The sequence below is a fragment of the Pecten maximus genome, chromosome 2 (genome assembly GCF_902652985.1).
Source record: "Pecten maximus chromosome 2, xPecMax1.1, whole genome shotgun sequence".
NCBI classification, from domain to species: domain Eukaryota; kingdom Metazoa; phylum Mollusca; class Bivalvia; order Pectinida; family Pectinidae; genus Pecten; species Pecten maximus.
The window spans coordinates 24,603,565-24,617,545 of record NC_047016.1 but is presented as its reverse complement, the minus strand read 5'-3'; the positions used below and the strand labels follow the sequence as shown (position 1 = coordinate 24,617,545).

General features: G+C 36.5%; 1 protein-coding gene across 1 annotated transcript in view; it reads left to right on the top strand.

The window, feature by feature from the left end:
* Positions 1-13,175, top strand: part of LOC117342240 (neurofilament medium polypeptide-like) — a 33,093-nt gene extending 19,918 nt beyond the window's left edge. Inside the window, exons 5-12 of the mRNA XM_033904301.1 lie at positions 1,436-1,597; positions 1,903-2,028; positions 2,561-2,781; positions 3,461-5,643; positions 7,372-7,523; positions 7,729-7,833; positions 8,015-8,131; positions 8,533-13,175. Coding sequence (XP_033760192.1) covers positions 1,436-1,597; positions 1,903-2,028; positions 2,561-2,781; positions 3,461-5,643; positions 7,372-7,523; positions 7,729-7,833; positions 8,015-8,131; positions 8,533-8,571 — 3,105 coding nt within the window. The 3' untranslated portion in view covers positions 8,572-13,175. The remainder of the gene's footprint in view (positions 1-1,435; positions 1,598-1,902; positions 2,029-2,560; positions 2,782-3,460; positions 5,644-7,371; positions 7,524-7,728; positions 7,834-8,014; positions 8,132-8,532) is intronic.
* Positions 13,176-13,981: the final 806 nt, after the last annotated feature.

Below are 13,981 nucleotides of genomic sequence, written 5' to 3'. Positions count from 1 at the left end.
ACAAAAACTGTTTGTATTAGAAATAACTCTTTCCTAATGAGAGTACTTTTTTACAAGAGTAAGTTAAGGTCAAATTTTTGTTTTAATGGTATAGACTGGAACAGTCAAAATGATCCTATTTCAGTTTCAACAAAATACAACTTAAAGATACATATAAGTAATAGCATTAAGAACGGAATCTTTATAGAAACCAGAGGAATATAGTTTCAGCGTTTGAGTATATAGTATATGATATTAAATAATCATGCCAATATAACCAATCCGCTTTCTTCATTTAAGCTTGAATGTAAAAGAATATTCAAAATAGATAAACGAGTGCAGTTTATGTAATGATTCTGCTGTTGAAAGCAAAACATTACCTTTCAGGACTTGCAAATAGTAATCTGATTATCTATTGATGGCGTTGCCATGGCGACCAGTCTATATCCCTTGAGATCTGGCTGTATATAGTCGAGGGCTAAGTTCGCGCGGATGTGTAATGATTAGAGTATCCCTTGGGGATGTACGCACGTAACATCAGGTCTATGGCGACCCCACATTGTATCGTTTTATGGTGGAAATAAATTATTTTGCGTGAACCAATGAAGTATGATGCCAGCAACGAAGAGATGCAAAAACTTGTTTTATTGTTCGGAATCTCCATTGTGGTACTCACTAATATGTTTTCCGCCTAGTGTAAGCCTAATATTTAACTGCTAGATAGCGGGAATACACGCTACAACAGGAATACATATATACTTAAACATAGGTGTGTAATCATTAGCAACGTACTCTCACAAGGAAGAATTTGCCTTCCTATAAATATGCAATGGACAGTGCCGGTTATATAGCTACCATTTATAATGCACAAGTATGCTGCTTTAGTACAATCCTTATATAGGTCGTCACGAATTAGCCCTAACTGTTTCCTATGCTACATATTCAGCTCATAAGTTTCATTGTTCTTTTTTCGGTCGTTCGTTTTGGATTGCTCATCCTCGCAACACTCAATGTTCATATGAAGACTTTGTCTTTAACTATTAGTTCCAATCATAAGCAACTTTAAAGTATTAACACATTTAATTGACCTGATCTGGATACGTTTGCATGACACTCCATCATCGTCACATGATACAAACAATAGGCTGATCAACCCATTCAATGCCAAATATCAAGCAGGGTTTAGATTAAACATATTCCATTGTCATATATTTGAACAATAAGAATTAAGAACAAAAATTGCTTAATCAATAGAGAAGGAAGCAAAGAAAAAAGTGTTACTATGCTTGGGAAGTAGAGAGAAAACAAAGGTACCAAATGTTAAAATCGGTAAGCAGATTTCGCTTGGGGTTGTAACATTAGTTTCTTAACACTTTGCTACTTTACTACAAGCAATTTGTTTTTCACCTAAATCAATAATAACATGCACTGTAATTTCCTTTTATTCCTTTTATAGGAACTTAAGGAACTCGCCGCTCTTGCCTACCGTGACACAACCGAGGAGAACCGCGAATTCTGGAAGAACGAACTATCATCGGCCATCCGGGATATCCAGAGAGAGTATGACCAGAAATCAGACCAGATCCGTGGAGACATGGAGGCCTACTACAACCTCAAGGTATACAAAGGACATTCAAATAAAGACAACTTTAAATAAATAACTAGTGATACATAATCCATCGAAATACATCGGCGAAAGTATAATGACATAATATAATAATTCATTAACGTATACTACAAAATAGATATTTCAATCAAGGTTATTCAAGCAGAGCTATAGCATATGCCATCGCAACTTTTTAATGTTGTCTGAGTTCGGGGCCTTATGAGCATTACAACTTTCTGTTATATTCATTGTTTGCAAATTATATAGATCATTGATTGCGTTCTTTGAATAACTACATTATGTTTTCTGCTATTCAGGTTCAGGAATTCCGCACAGGGGCCACCAAGCAGAACATGGAAGTTACCCATGTTCGTGAGGAAAATAAGAAACTTGTCAAACAAATGAGTGATCTTAGAGGAAGACTTGCTGATCTTGAGGCTAGGGTAGGTAAACCAGTCGGTGATTTATGACTGTAAACAAGACGTAAAATCCCGGGCGTTTCTCTTTGTTATATAAATACGATACCTGGTGAAAACTATCAGATATCTTTGGAGGTTCTTAAATGAGTAATAGTCATATCATGATATGTTTCATAGCGTTTTAAGTAATGCCTGTTGTTCTCTGAAGTAATTCTTTCAAGATTTGGTGCATCTCCTCGGAGTTACTTCCCTTTTCGACACTTTCTTTAAGATTTCACTAAAATATGGGTCTATTCCTATCATTTTTGGGGCCGTTAGCTTACAATATGACTTACAGCTATAGATTTCTCCTGAGAGTATTTTGTAGCAGAAAGAGATAATGAAATCGAAATTTAATCTACTTCAATCATTTAAACCACATATAATTTCCAGTTTCTATATCTTATGACGGAAAGAGATTTATAAGTCCGCTGGTAGATTGCATTTCCTTTTGTTTAAGACTGATTTGCTTCTATTTTTATATAAAATATATGTTCATTATTCTTCTATTTCGCAGAACGCACAACTCGAGAAACAATACCAGGATATGCTCCGGGAATATGAGCAGATGGAAACTGATCATACGTTGGAGACAGCCACTCTGAGAGAAGAGATTACCAAGATGAGATCCGAAATGGAAAGCATTCTTCAGGAACTTCAAACCCTTATGGATGCTAAACTTTCCCTGGAACTCGAGATCCTTGCCTACAGGAAACTTTTGGAAGGAGAAGAAACACGGTAATAAATTTATTTAAGCACTTCACGTATTTATTTCGTTAAGTTCACATTTTCTCTATCGTCAGAATATTACTATGATGCACTTCTATATAAATATTTTGAGATCGAAATGTACCTTGGTTTTTGTAAGTGAATTTAAATTGGCATATGAAACATTAGACATGGTAATTGTGAAGGAGAAAATGTGAACTATGAAAAGATATTAACATTTTTCTTCATGCATTTCATTGGTATAAATCTATTCAGTTCCATGACATTACTCTATGATAAATATAAAATATGTCTGTTTATCTGCATTACAACCTAGTTTCTAATGGTAGAAATCTGAAAAGAAAAAAGTTGGTTTGAATGTATTTTTTTCCAATTGTAAAATCATATATCCTGATTTGAATTTACTTCATTTAGTATAAATATTTGATAATCAAAATAGACAACAACCATTCCATGAAAGAATGTTAATATAACGATGTTAATAGAAAAAAACTATTACTATTGAATGAAATCACACCAATGAAAGAAAAAATGTACTGCTATAAATGCATTTACTAACAATTTACTTATTCAAATTTATTAAAATGATATTTTGAATTTCATCGGATTGTATTATATGACACTCAGATATGTGCTCTCTATTTTTCCTTTCGCAATCTTAACTGGAATTAAATTCCTATCAATGATGACGATTCTTCATCTTTACAAACTATCACAGAGCGGACAGATTTCGCAACCTTGTAGGAATGGCACATACTCGAGTATCTGCTCCATGGAGGAGATATGACACAACAAGTAGTTACGGCAAATCTGATGCCGATGCTGATGAAAAAGCGTCTGTTGATGATGAAAAAACCGAAAGAGACATTACTCCAGAGGATGAACTGAAATCTATTATAGACGTTAAAGGGGGTACGATGCCCACGGTTGATTCTGCCAGTGATAAAGAAGATGGCGATGACGACGGTATAGATGATGAAATAGCCAATACAAACATTACGGAGGAAGTAGCCGAGGACGTTGTAGTTGAGGAGAAGGTAACTACAGAAGAAGTCGTTCAAACTGAATCAGTAGCCCCACCTAAAGACGAAAGTGAAACAAAAGAAGACGATGATGTGGGAGATGCAAATGAAGACAAAACTGACGGTGGAGATGATACAGAGGCGAAAGATGCAGCTGTTACTGACGAAGTAGACGCGATTTCTGATGCACAAAAGGAAATACCTGATAACAAACCGGGTGAAACCGAAGAGGAAAACGAGGAAACGGTACAATCACAGAACGTAGAGGATGTATCGGAGGAAGAAGTAACAAAAGAAGAGGCGGAGGTAAGTACAGCTGTAACTACGGACGAAAAAGATGCAAATGAGACCACAACAGATTCCGAATCAAAAGAAGAAATTACAGAAGACAAGGAAGAAAAACCTAGTGAGACTACAGAAGATGCTAGCGAAGTCAAAGATGATGAAAAACCAACAGAAGAACCAGAAACCGAAGAGCAAGGGTCAGTAGAAGAAAAGATTGACGTTTCCGAAAGAGCTGAAACTACGGAGGATGACTCAACACAAAAAGACGAGGATAAAATAGATGACGAACAGACCGACTCTGGCATAAACGCCGGTGGTGAAACAAAACAGGATGAAACAAAGTTAGAGTCTACAAATCTAAACGAGGATTCGCAGGAAATCACACAAGAAGAAACGGAAACAAAAAGCGATACACCGGATGCTACCAAAGACGATACTACAGAGGCGGCAGATGAAGATGCAACGGCGGAAGGAAATGCTGAAGACGATAACGAAACAACTAAAGAAACCACAAAAGACACTGAAGGGGGAGAGGATAGCAAAAGTACAAAAATAGAGGGAAAAGATGATACCACTAAAGATGCGCAACAATCCATTGTAGAGGAAACAAAAGAATGCGATGGTGATGATGATAAATCACCGGATGAAACAGAAACTAAAGAAGACGATGGCGATGATGATAGAAAACAATCATCAGACGAAACAGAAACTAAAAAATCAGAGGATGCAAAGGAAACCAGCGAAGAAGTGACTGCAGAAACAGTGGATCAAACAGACGATTCAAAAACGCAGAAAACACCTGACGATGACAACAAGTGTAATCAAGATAATAAGGAAAGCGATACAGAGGAGACAATACCAGACGAGACTAAAGTGGAATCATCTACTGATGATGTTACAGAGGCAAAAGAGGATAACGAGACTTGCGAAGCACCAGACGCATCATTAACTACGGAAAAAACAAAAGATGATTCAACAGAGGTTGATAATGGAGAGACGACAGTAGATCAGGAGGAAACAAACGATGTCGATAAGAAAGGAAATGAAGAAAAATCAGAAACATCTGATAAAACCGAAATAAATGGTGAAAAAGATTCAGGAGAATCGAATGAAACAGAAGACACCAAACTAAAGGAAGAAACGGCCGACATTGACACGAAGTCTAAAGAAGATGATGAAAACAAAATTGACGATACAAATGATAAGTCTGAGGAAGTTAGTGAGGATAAAACAGATGCTACTGAAACAACTACAACAGAGCAAAAGTCTCAGGAAGGTGAGAATGACGACAAACAGATTGGTGATGTAAGTAATGAGAGTGAGGAGTCAACAAAGGTAAATGATGATGCAACACCACAGGTAAATGGTGATTCTAAAACTGGCGATGGAAGCACAACAGATAAGTCAGAGGCGAAAGAGGAAGCAGATTCAAAATCTGAATCTGGGGAACAAAACAAAGAAGATCCGTCCAAGACAACAGATGATTCAATGGGTACAAACGCAGTAAATGGTGATGTGGGTGACGATGCTGACGACAAGGAAACGACACATGACGACGATGCAGGTGATTTGTCTTGTCTGATCATCGTTACCGTTTGAGCAGCACCCCTAATATGATTTTCTTTTATCTTTTACTCCGCATGTAGTTGCCTTGGCATCTGTTTGTGGTCTTGCTAGTTCACCGTTTTATTCATCCAGAGAGGCGTCATGCTAACGTTGCTTTTCTTTTATATGTTGTTTTTGGCCGACAGATCCGCCTTCGCGTTAAGGTATCGTCACGTCCCGGATCCGCATTTGGATCCCTGGGTTCATTTAAGGGCGGAACCAGACTACCCTCCCGCGGAGGCAGGTACGTCATCCAGACTATAGCATGCCACGTGACAGCCAAGACATGCTATGATTGGTTCTTAATTTCCCCTTCCATGTTTGTTTTATTTTCAGTTTGTTTTCTTTTTTTATTTTCAAACCAACAGAGTAGGACTGCGAAATGTTGTAGAAGAGGCAGTAAACTCCCAAAGCAGAGGGGCATCCCATATGTCGGAAATGATATCAGGCTACGAGTCAAAGGGTGGTGCGTAGAACAACACTACTGTCTGTTTACAAGACTAACTGAATATAGTTTAGATGTATAACACCACTGCAAATATATTTATACCAGACTAATCCGTATTAAATAGGTTTATAACACTGCTGTATACTACTTAATCTAACCTTTCTAGATAAATTGACAAATACATTCTTTCAAGTACTTTCTAACCAACTAACATCACTAGAATAACTACTTAAAAATTGCATACAACTCGATTATGAAATTATGCATGAAAGGTATGGCATACTGTACTTGCGATACAGTTTTGGGGGTCAATATAAACAAACTTAGGCACGATAAAGCTGTGAGATTAAAGGAATGAATCAAAATGATAACGAAACGCTTGCTTTAGAGACCATACATCAAATTATACTGCAAAGTTCAAAATCCTGCATTACAACAGCATGTTTTGCTTCGTTTAATCATAAAACATCGCTCGGGCATTTCAAAGCTGCATTCGAAAGACCTGGAAATTATCAAAACGCAAAATGAAAGCTAGGATAAACATTATGATCCATTGCTTAATTGTTGTGTCAGACTAGGCTGCAACGCTTCGCGATCGGAATTGATTTCACCTCGCGAAATGATAAATGAAGATTCAGTGTGCATTAATTTCTGCTTTGAAAGAGTCTGTTTTCTGACTTTCTGACTACAGCACATGCGGCTTCAGGTACCATGTTTGTTACGTTCTGTATGCATGCACATCACTTGCACGTGTATAATTTCTCATCCACATCGACTATCATTTTCATCCTTTCGCTATTTCATGTGTTATTCTCATATCCTTGTGATTTGTTATTCGATGTCAATTCCATATTTTATTGGCAAATAATATTCTTAGGCTTCATTAAAAATGTAGATTCTTATGTGCACTCTTACCATTTTACTTCTTTAACAATATTAACTCGCAGATTGAAATGTGAATGCCTATATATCAGTTGAACACTAAACGTATATCAAATAATTCATCAGTGCGACTTCATTTTTCATTGTATTTGAGTCATTCTCATCACGCCACACTGATAGCATTGTCTTTCTCTTGGAAAATTCAATATGTACATCAAAAGTAGGTTCAGATATACTTACAATATATAAATTATTATCATTAAGAGGTTGAAGTGACATTTCAATGTTAAAACAGACGATTAGTTACCTTTGAAATGGACGTTACATTTATATTGTGTGGGTCGCCTTGTGTTACAGACTCTTCCGTAAGCATGCGAATGATGCGAGGAGAAGTGTCTGCTAAAACAACCTACCAAAGAACATCTACTGGCCCTCTCTCCGTGTCCGAGGTCAGTCCGGAAGGAAAATTCATAGTCTTGGAAAACACTTCTTCTGGCACTAACAAGAGGGTGAGTACGTCTGTGTATTAACTTATTTTTGATTGGAATGGAAAATGCAGACCAAGCCCCTTTTTTATCTTAACAGTTGACTTGATACTTCAGATAGTCTTAAGAACGCACCCCCCCCCCCCCCCCCCCCCCCCCCATTATCAAAAAATGATAAAAGATGATGAAATATTATTTTTCTTATGAGGAGTCTTTTATTTTGTTTTAGGAAGTTGATTTGAACAAATGGAGACTGAAGAGAACCGTTGACGGTCAGCGTGACTACATCTACGAGTTTAGAAACTTTGCCCTCAAGCCAGGAAAGAGCGTGAAGGTAAGAGGTTTTAATATACATTCTCATCACATCTTCAAACAAATATACGCACGTTTTTCTTAATTAATCAGCTAATGTACAACATTTAATTTATGAAATCTTCATATTTAATCGTAGATATGATATGTCTCAATACTGTATAGTATATATTCGTACTCATATGATGTATGTAATACTTTAGATCTTTGCCCGCGGGTCTGCCGGTGAGGCTGGTCTGAATGATCTGGTATTCCGTGACGAAGAGACCTGGGGATTTGGTGCCCAGGTGACAACTGTTCTTTTGAACGAGAAGAATGAGGTAGGCATCGTAGCCATAATGATCTATTATGATATTACATAGTGATCCCTAGATTTCATTTTGAGAATGTGACTTAACCTGAATTTGACCTAGATTTGTATGGCGGATGTCGCCGTGAGCTAGATTTGTATGGCGGGTTACGTCGATAAAGTTTAAGACTCTTATCCATTTGAACACCTGAATTATCTCCCTTGTGCTGTTTCAAGGTTCCACATGCACATTTCACAAACAAAGCAAAATTGATTAATAACAAATAATAATGATCAATAATAATCATTAGTTAAACATATAGGAATGTTTTAGAAACACCACACAATTCATTGGTGCTATGCAGAATGTGGTAAGAGAATATCATCTTGCGTCCTTAGTTAAGTTTCTTATAATCAATGTTTTCATTTTAGGAAAAGGCAACCCACACCCAGAAGACCAAGTACCAGTAGGACACCATCTTGCCATGCCATGACGCCAACAACTACTGCAAATTCTGTATCTACTGTAGTGCGCTTCCTATCATCGACTGCTGACTTCTGTTCTAACGTTCTATTGCGCTGTTGATTGGCTAACGAATCGGTGTTCGGTGTTAAGGTTTCTTTTAAAGATTCGTTAGCCATTCGTCGTTCGGTGTTTCAACTGTCCTCAAACTGATAGACTCGATGATCACTACTCCAGTATTCTTTAACTTATAGCTGGTTGGTGCTTCAAATTTTCGTCTGGTAAATCGACAAATACGTTTTGATATACATGAGAAAAGGTGCAGAAGTCCTGTGTGTATGATATGATATTGATAGGATCAAGTATTCGTAGACAGTTTGGTTTGATAAAATCTTATTTTTAGCAAAGTGTAGTTATAACAAACAGCAATAACATTTCAAGGTATTCGGACACTTTAGAAAATCACGACGCAAAGAACTTAGAACGCAAACGTCAATCGAAATAAAAAGTAATACAGGAAGTCTTTAATTCTATCCTATACTGACATGATGAATATCTGCTAGCTCAGTTCCGGTGCGATCTTTCTTGTTTCCTGCTCAGGGTACATACCCTTGCTTAGCTGTATACCTCCGTGAGGAAATAGATTTCTGATGAATGTACGCTGGTCCACGAGATAACATGGCTGTGAACTGTGATGCATATTTGCTGCTTATGTAGCATGCCATTCACTAAACATTAGATGTGAAGTGATGTATGTGATTTTGGATAACTTTTATTAATGTACATGTCATTGGTGTACCAAATGAGTATTTATTCAAAATTTTAATATTAATGAATATTAGTAATTTTATGTTTTTCAACAATTACATTTAAGTTGTAGTTTTATTGTGTTCCACCTCCCCTCCCTTTACTCGTCTTCTCAGTTAAATAATTACTTTTTGTATCTTTTATACATTTTTTAATCATCATCATAATTCATTTTGCGAAATTATATCCTGGACGTTCTGGTTCGGCGATGTAGAAGAAGGCAAAAGTTTGTTAGGTTAAGCGTGAATATTTAACGTGAAGATGAGTATAATTAGGGAGACTATTAACAAAAGCATTTGGATGGTTCCACTCCCACAGCTATTTATAATATGCTCGACTTTATTATTTATGCAATTTTCTTTCAATAAATGCTGTATTTTGTATTTTCGGTTTTGTTCTTTTGTTTTCACAGTTTTATGTTTGAATGTCGTCAGGTTTCTTACTGGTTGTTTTTGTTGAAATAGAATTTTGGATTCAACAGCGTTACCGACAAAGAGGTAGCGAAATGTTGGGATTTTTTAATGCATACCTCATGAATCAACCGTGAGTGATGAAATGATCAAATGTAAAAGTACAACAGGATATGTTATACGATTTTAATTGATATTTTATTAAATGACGGCGAGGTTATATGCGAGTGACTATGCCTTGACACGGATTGTGATAAGCAGACGCATATACCGCCTTAGCGTCTTCTACCAATAAACTCGAATTGTGTACATCCGGTATTGAACACAACCCTCTGTCAATGATAACAGTTGCTTCGGACAATAGACCAATCATAGTCAAGCATTTACCTCTATTGTTGTTTTAATCAAGGGGATTAAAACGTCACATCCGTCCATACGATCCAAACAACGTTATATTGCAGAAAGCCTAATATCAGTGTTGACACATGTAAGCGTAGAGACGTCGTAAGTATGGGATAGTGGGGTACTGGGATATAGGCTTACAGTATTCTAAATTAGACACCATCTAGTTATTGTGTTGGTTTTTGTGTATGAATTATATGAATGGGATTGATGAGAACATTGTCTTAAACTCTCCAGATTAGTGCTACTGAGAAAGAAAAAGCACCATAAGATCCGCTAGTTAGCCACGAAGCATGTTCCCAACAACAAAAATAGAAACATGCTAGAATTACTTGTGTCCTGACAGCTGACGACAAAAAAAATGAACTTAAAACAATTGTACACACTTTGGTATTCAGGGTAAATTACCACTACCTTTACTGTACAACAACACGTCTAATAAATGTTAATAGTTTTCTGTTTCGGTAATAAAAGGTCAATACCTTTCCCGATAAAATATATTGAATTAAAATCAATAGAAATGTGTTTCTTAAGAATCGCTGAAATATCACTACTTTTCCTTATAAAAACTAAATTGGCAGGTGTCTGCTTTACCGTCGACAATGACAACTGATTCATTTCCGGTTTACTTTTTTCTGTGTATTTTGTTGAGTTTTTCCAGTTTTATTTTCTCTCTCTTTTTACCTTTATAGATATTTTCCTTACTACTATCGGTCATCCATCTATTGTCTAACAAACTGGTATAATATTCTGTAACATAGTGATCCACCCATATCACATTATGTCTACTCCTCATGATCAACTTGGAGTAAGTGTAATATATATATATATATATAATAGTGATAGTTCATTCATGGTTCTATGAATACAATATATGGTGGGGTGATAAGAACAAACGAGTGCTCGCTTGGAATATTGATATCTGTATATTTAGTAGTATGTATGTATGTATTTACAGCAATAGCAAGCAATTATTAATGATGTTGATACTTTTGATATGTAAACGTTTACTTACATGGTTGTAATTACATGACGCGGCATATAGATTATATCGTTATGACACCCCGTATAGGGCATTTGTATTGGTTTTTTGACAATACTGTTATAAAATGTTGATAATTTTGTAAATAAGTTAAAAATAGCGCATAGAATTTATACATATGTATAGAACACCGGTGACCTCCATTTTATTCAACGATCATCTGCCATCTCTAATAAGCGTGTCATCTGATTCAGAGTCTGGGCGATACTGTTGTACAGGTGTCATCCTGAACTATAACACATGCAAATCTCCCTAGTACTGTGTTGCAGAGTTTATGTTCTCCCTGTCATTGGGGTATTCGTACGATATCATAGATACATTCCTGTATGAACACCACTAGTTTAGGTCTAACACACGTGCTGCAGAACTATTGGATTTGTTTAACTGTTCAATCTTCTTGATAAACCGGTATAATGGATTCATGAGCACGGATGGTAAGTTATATCTATGATAATAACTCGATAAGCATTCTTACAAATGATATCTTATTTTTTTCTCAATATAACGCCAATTGACTTAAAGGAACATTTCTCAGTGCGATAAAAACAAGAATGACGTTATCATATGTGATAACATAATGATGTTATCATATGTGCGCTTGATTACTTTATAAATAGAATGCGAGTTTAGCAGAGCAATTGACATCTGTTATATCATAATGTACATCGCATCTTAACTCACAGAGGTATGCAAATGAGCCCAAATCAAAAATAATGAATAAAAGGCTAGATTCATTCAATCGCCCAGGTCACAATATAATATTGTTTAATGTCTCGAACATCGGTAACAGCATTTTTTTTTTTTACTTCGTTCTCTTTTTTCTATTTTGTCTGACAGTTAATGAAAACAAAAATATTGTATCACTAGCTTATGTCAAACTTCAGAAAAACGATGTCTGATATAACTTTAGCAGAAGTAAGTTATGAATGTAGATTGTGTAAATAATAGTGAATGTATTCCGTCCGGGACTGAGACCGATATTAACTCTTGACAAGTTGTACCTGAAGTACGTCGATGGTTAATTAGTGGACATCACTGTCAGTGGGGATTAAACAAACCATGGAGAGCTTCATTTTTGAAATGATATTGAAACATGTTTTGAGTCTAGAACAGGTAGTCTTCCCCGTGGAAACCGATGGACTATCCCAATATTCCATCGGTCGGTTATTCCATTGATCAGTATAGGTGTGCTTGTCATTTTAACAGTGGTTGTTGGTGGTATTTTGGAACACCAACAAGATTTAAATGTGTGCGCATGTGTGAAAGAGAGATTGAGACGACTGGTTGTGTTTCACTATATTTACAATACATTATGTATAATTGTTTCCTGTATCAAGACCAACGAATATCATCTCCATATGCCTTAGTTATACCTGCATTTGGTCTGCTATGTCCCCTCGTAGATAGCACTTGGAAGTTAACGACACGTAGGTAGCAGTTAAATAGTGTAATATCACAGTATGAAGAACATATCACAATGACTTGTCCGTATGACAATATGGTAAACAGACAATATACAGCTTATAGTTCAATAATTTTAACGTTAACATATGATGTACTGTTCATTATAGGTTACGTCACACTATTCTCCTTATTTGGAGGTGGTTGGTATCGCCAGGTAGATATGGTGGTCACTGGGGTTTTATTTTTTCACTATTTGAAAACGACGGGATCACTGGCTATGCATTACACTATTTTAGCTCTACAGACGTGGTGTTCAGTCTCTGTACTGGACAATGGTTGATGTCCAGTCGCTGTACTGGACAATAGTTGATGTCCAGTCGCTGTACTGGACAACGGTTGATGTCCAGTCGCTGTACTGGACAACGGTTGATGTCCAGTCGCTGTACTGGACAATGGTTCTTTACTCTTTTATCTTGGTATCTTACGCTCGTCCAATGTCTTACATTCTATTATATGTTTTTCTGTGATATTAAAACTTACCACTTAAGCTTTGATACTCGTGTCTTTTTCTTTAGCTTATGCGTTACATGTATGCAGTATCTGATATGGTACATTATATATGATATCGAGCCACAGCCGCATGACAATCTTCATTAATCCTGCTACCACTAAAACAGTATTCCAACTATTTAGAGTTTTGTCCATGTCTTTTAGAAAGCCAAGCTTTTTCAATCCAAACATTTCACAACCCAGTCATTTCATCCGGAACGGCTAGTAGATGGTGGATACTGTACCGGGAGTTTGGAGACGCATCCACTTCATAAGACTATGGATTTACACGGCATCATTTACATATTCGAAGCAGTTTATAAAAAAAAAAAACCAAAGCAGGAAAAACACAATCCAATGAAATCTTGACATATTTTTTCAGTAAATCTGAATAATATTAGGATATTGTGGCATGCGCCAATGTGTAAAAACCAGTTTAGGAAGTCGATACTAGAACAGAATTGGAACCCAGACAAAAACAAAGACCGGCGAAAGTCAAAACGAAAGGAACATTTTAGGGTTTTCTACCTGAAGTGCATCGATGTTACGTCCTACGTGCACGTGGTAAACTCATCTCTTGCTATGATCAGACACATTTTCGTTGGATATTAAGTGCTACCATGCTAAAACTAATAAATACTTTCCTGGATTCCAATGCGATACGAAAGCAGTGTCACTTGTGGTGTAGGGACCGCTGACGCATCCCGAGGACCGACTTCATGGTCACTTCCCCTAACATTAAGTCAGAAATGCTACCTAGCAACACTACATAGGCCAATGGGGCTTCATACCTTAGGTATACAT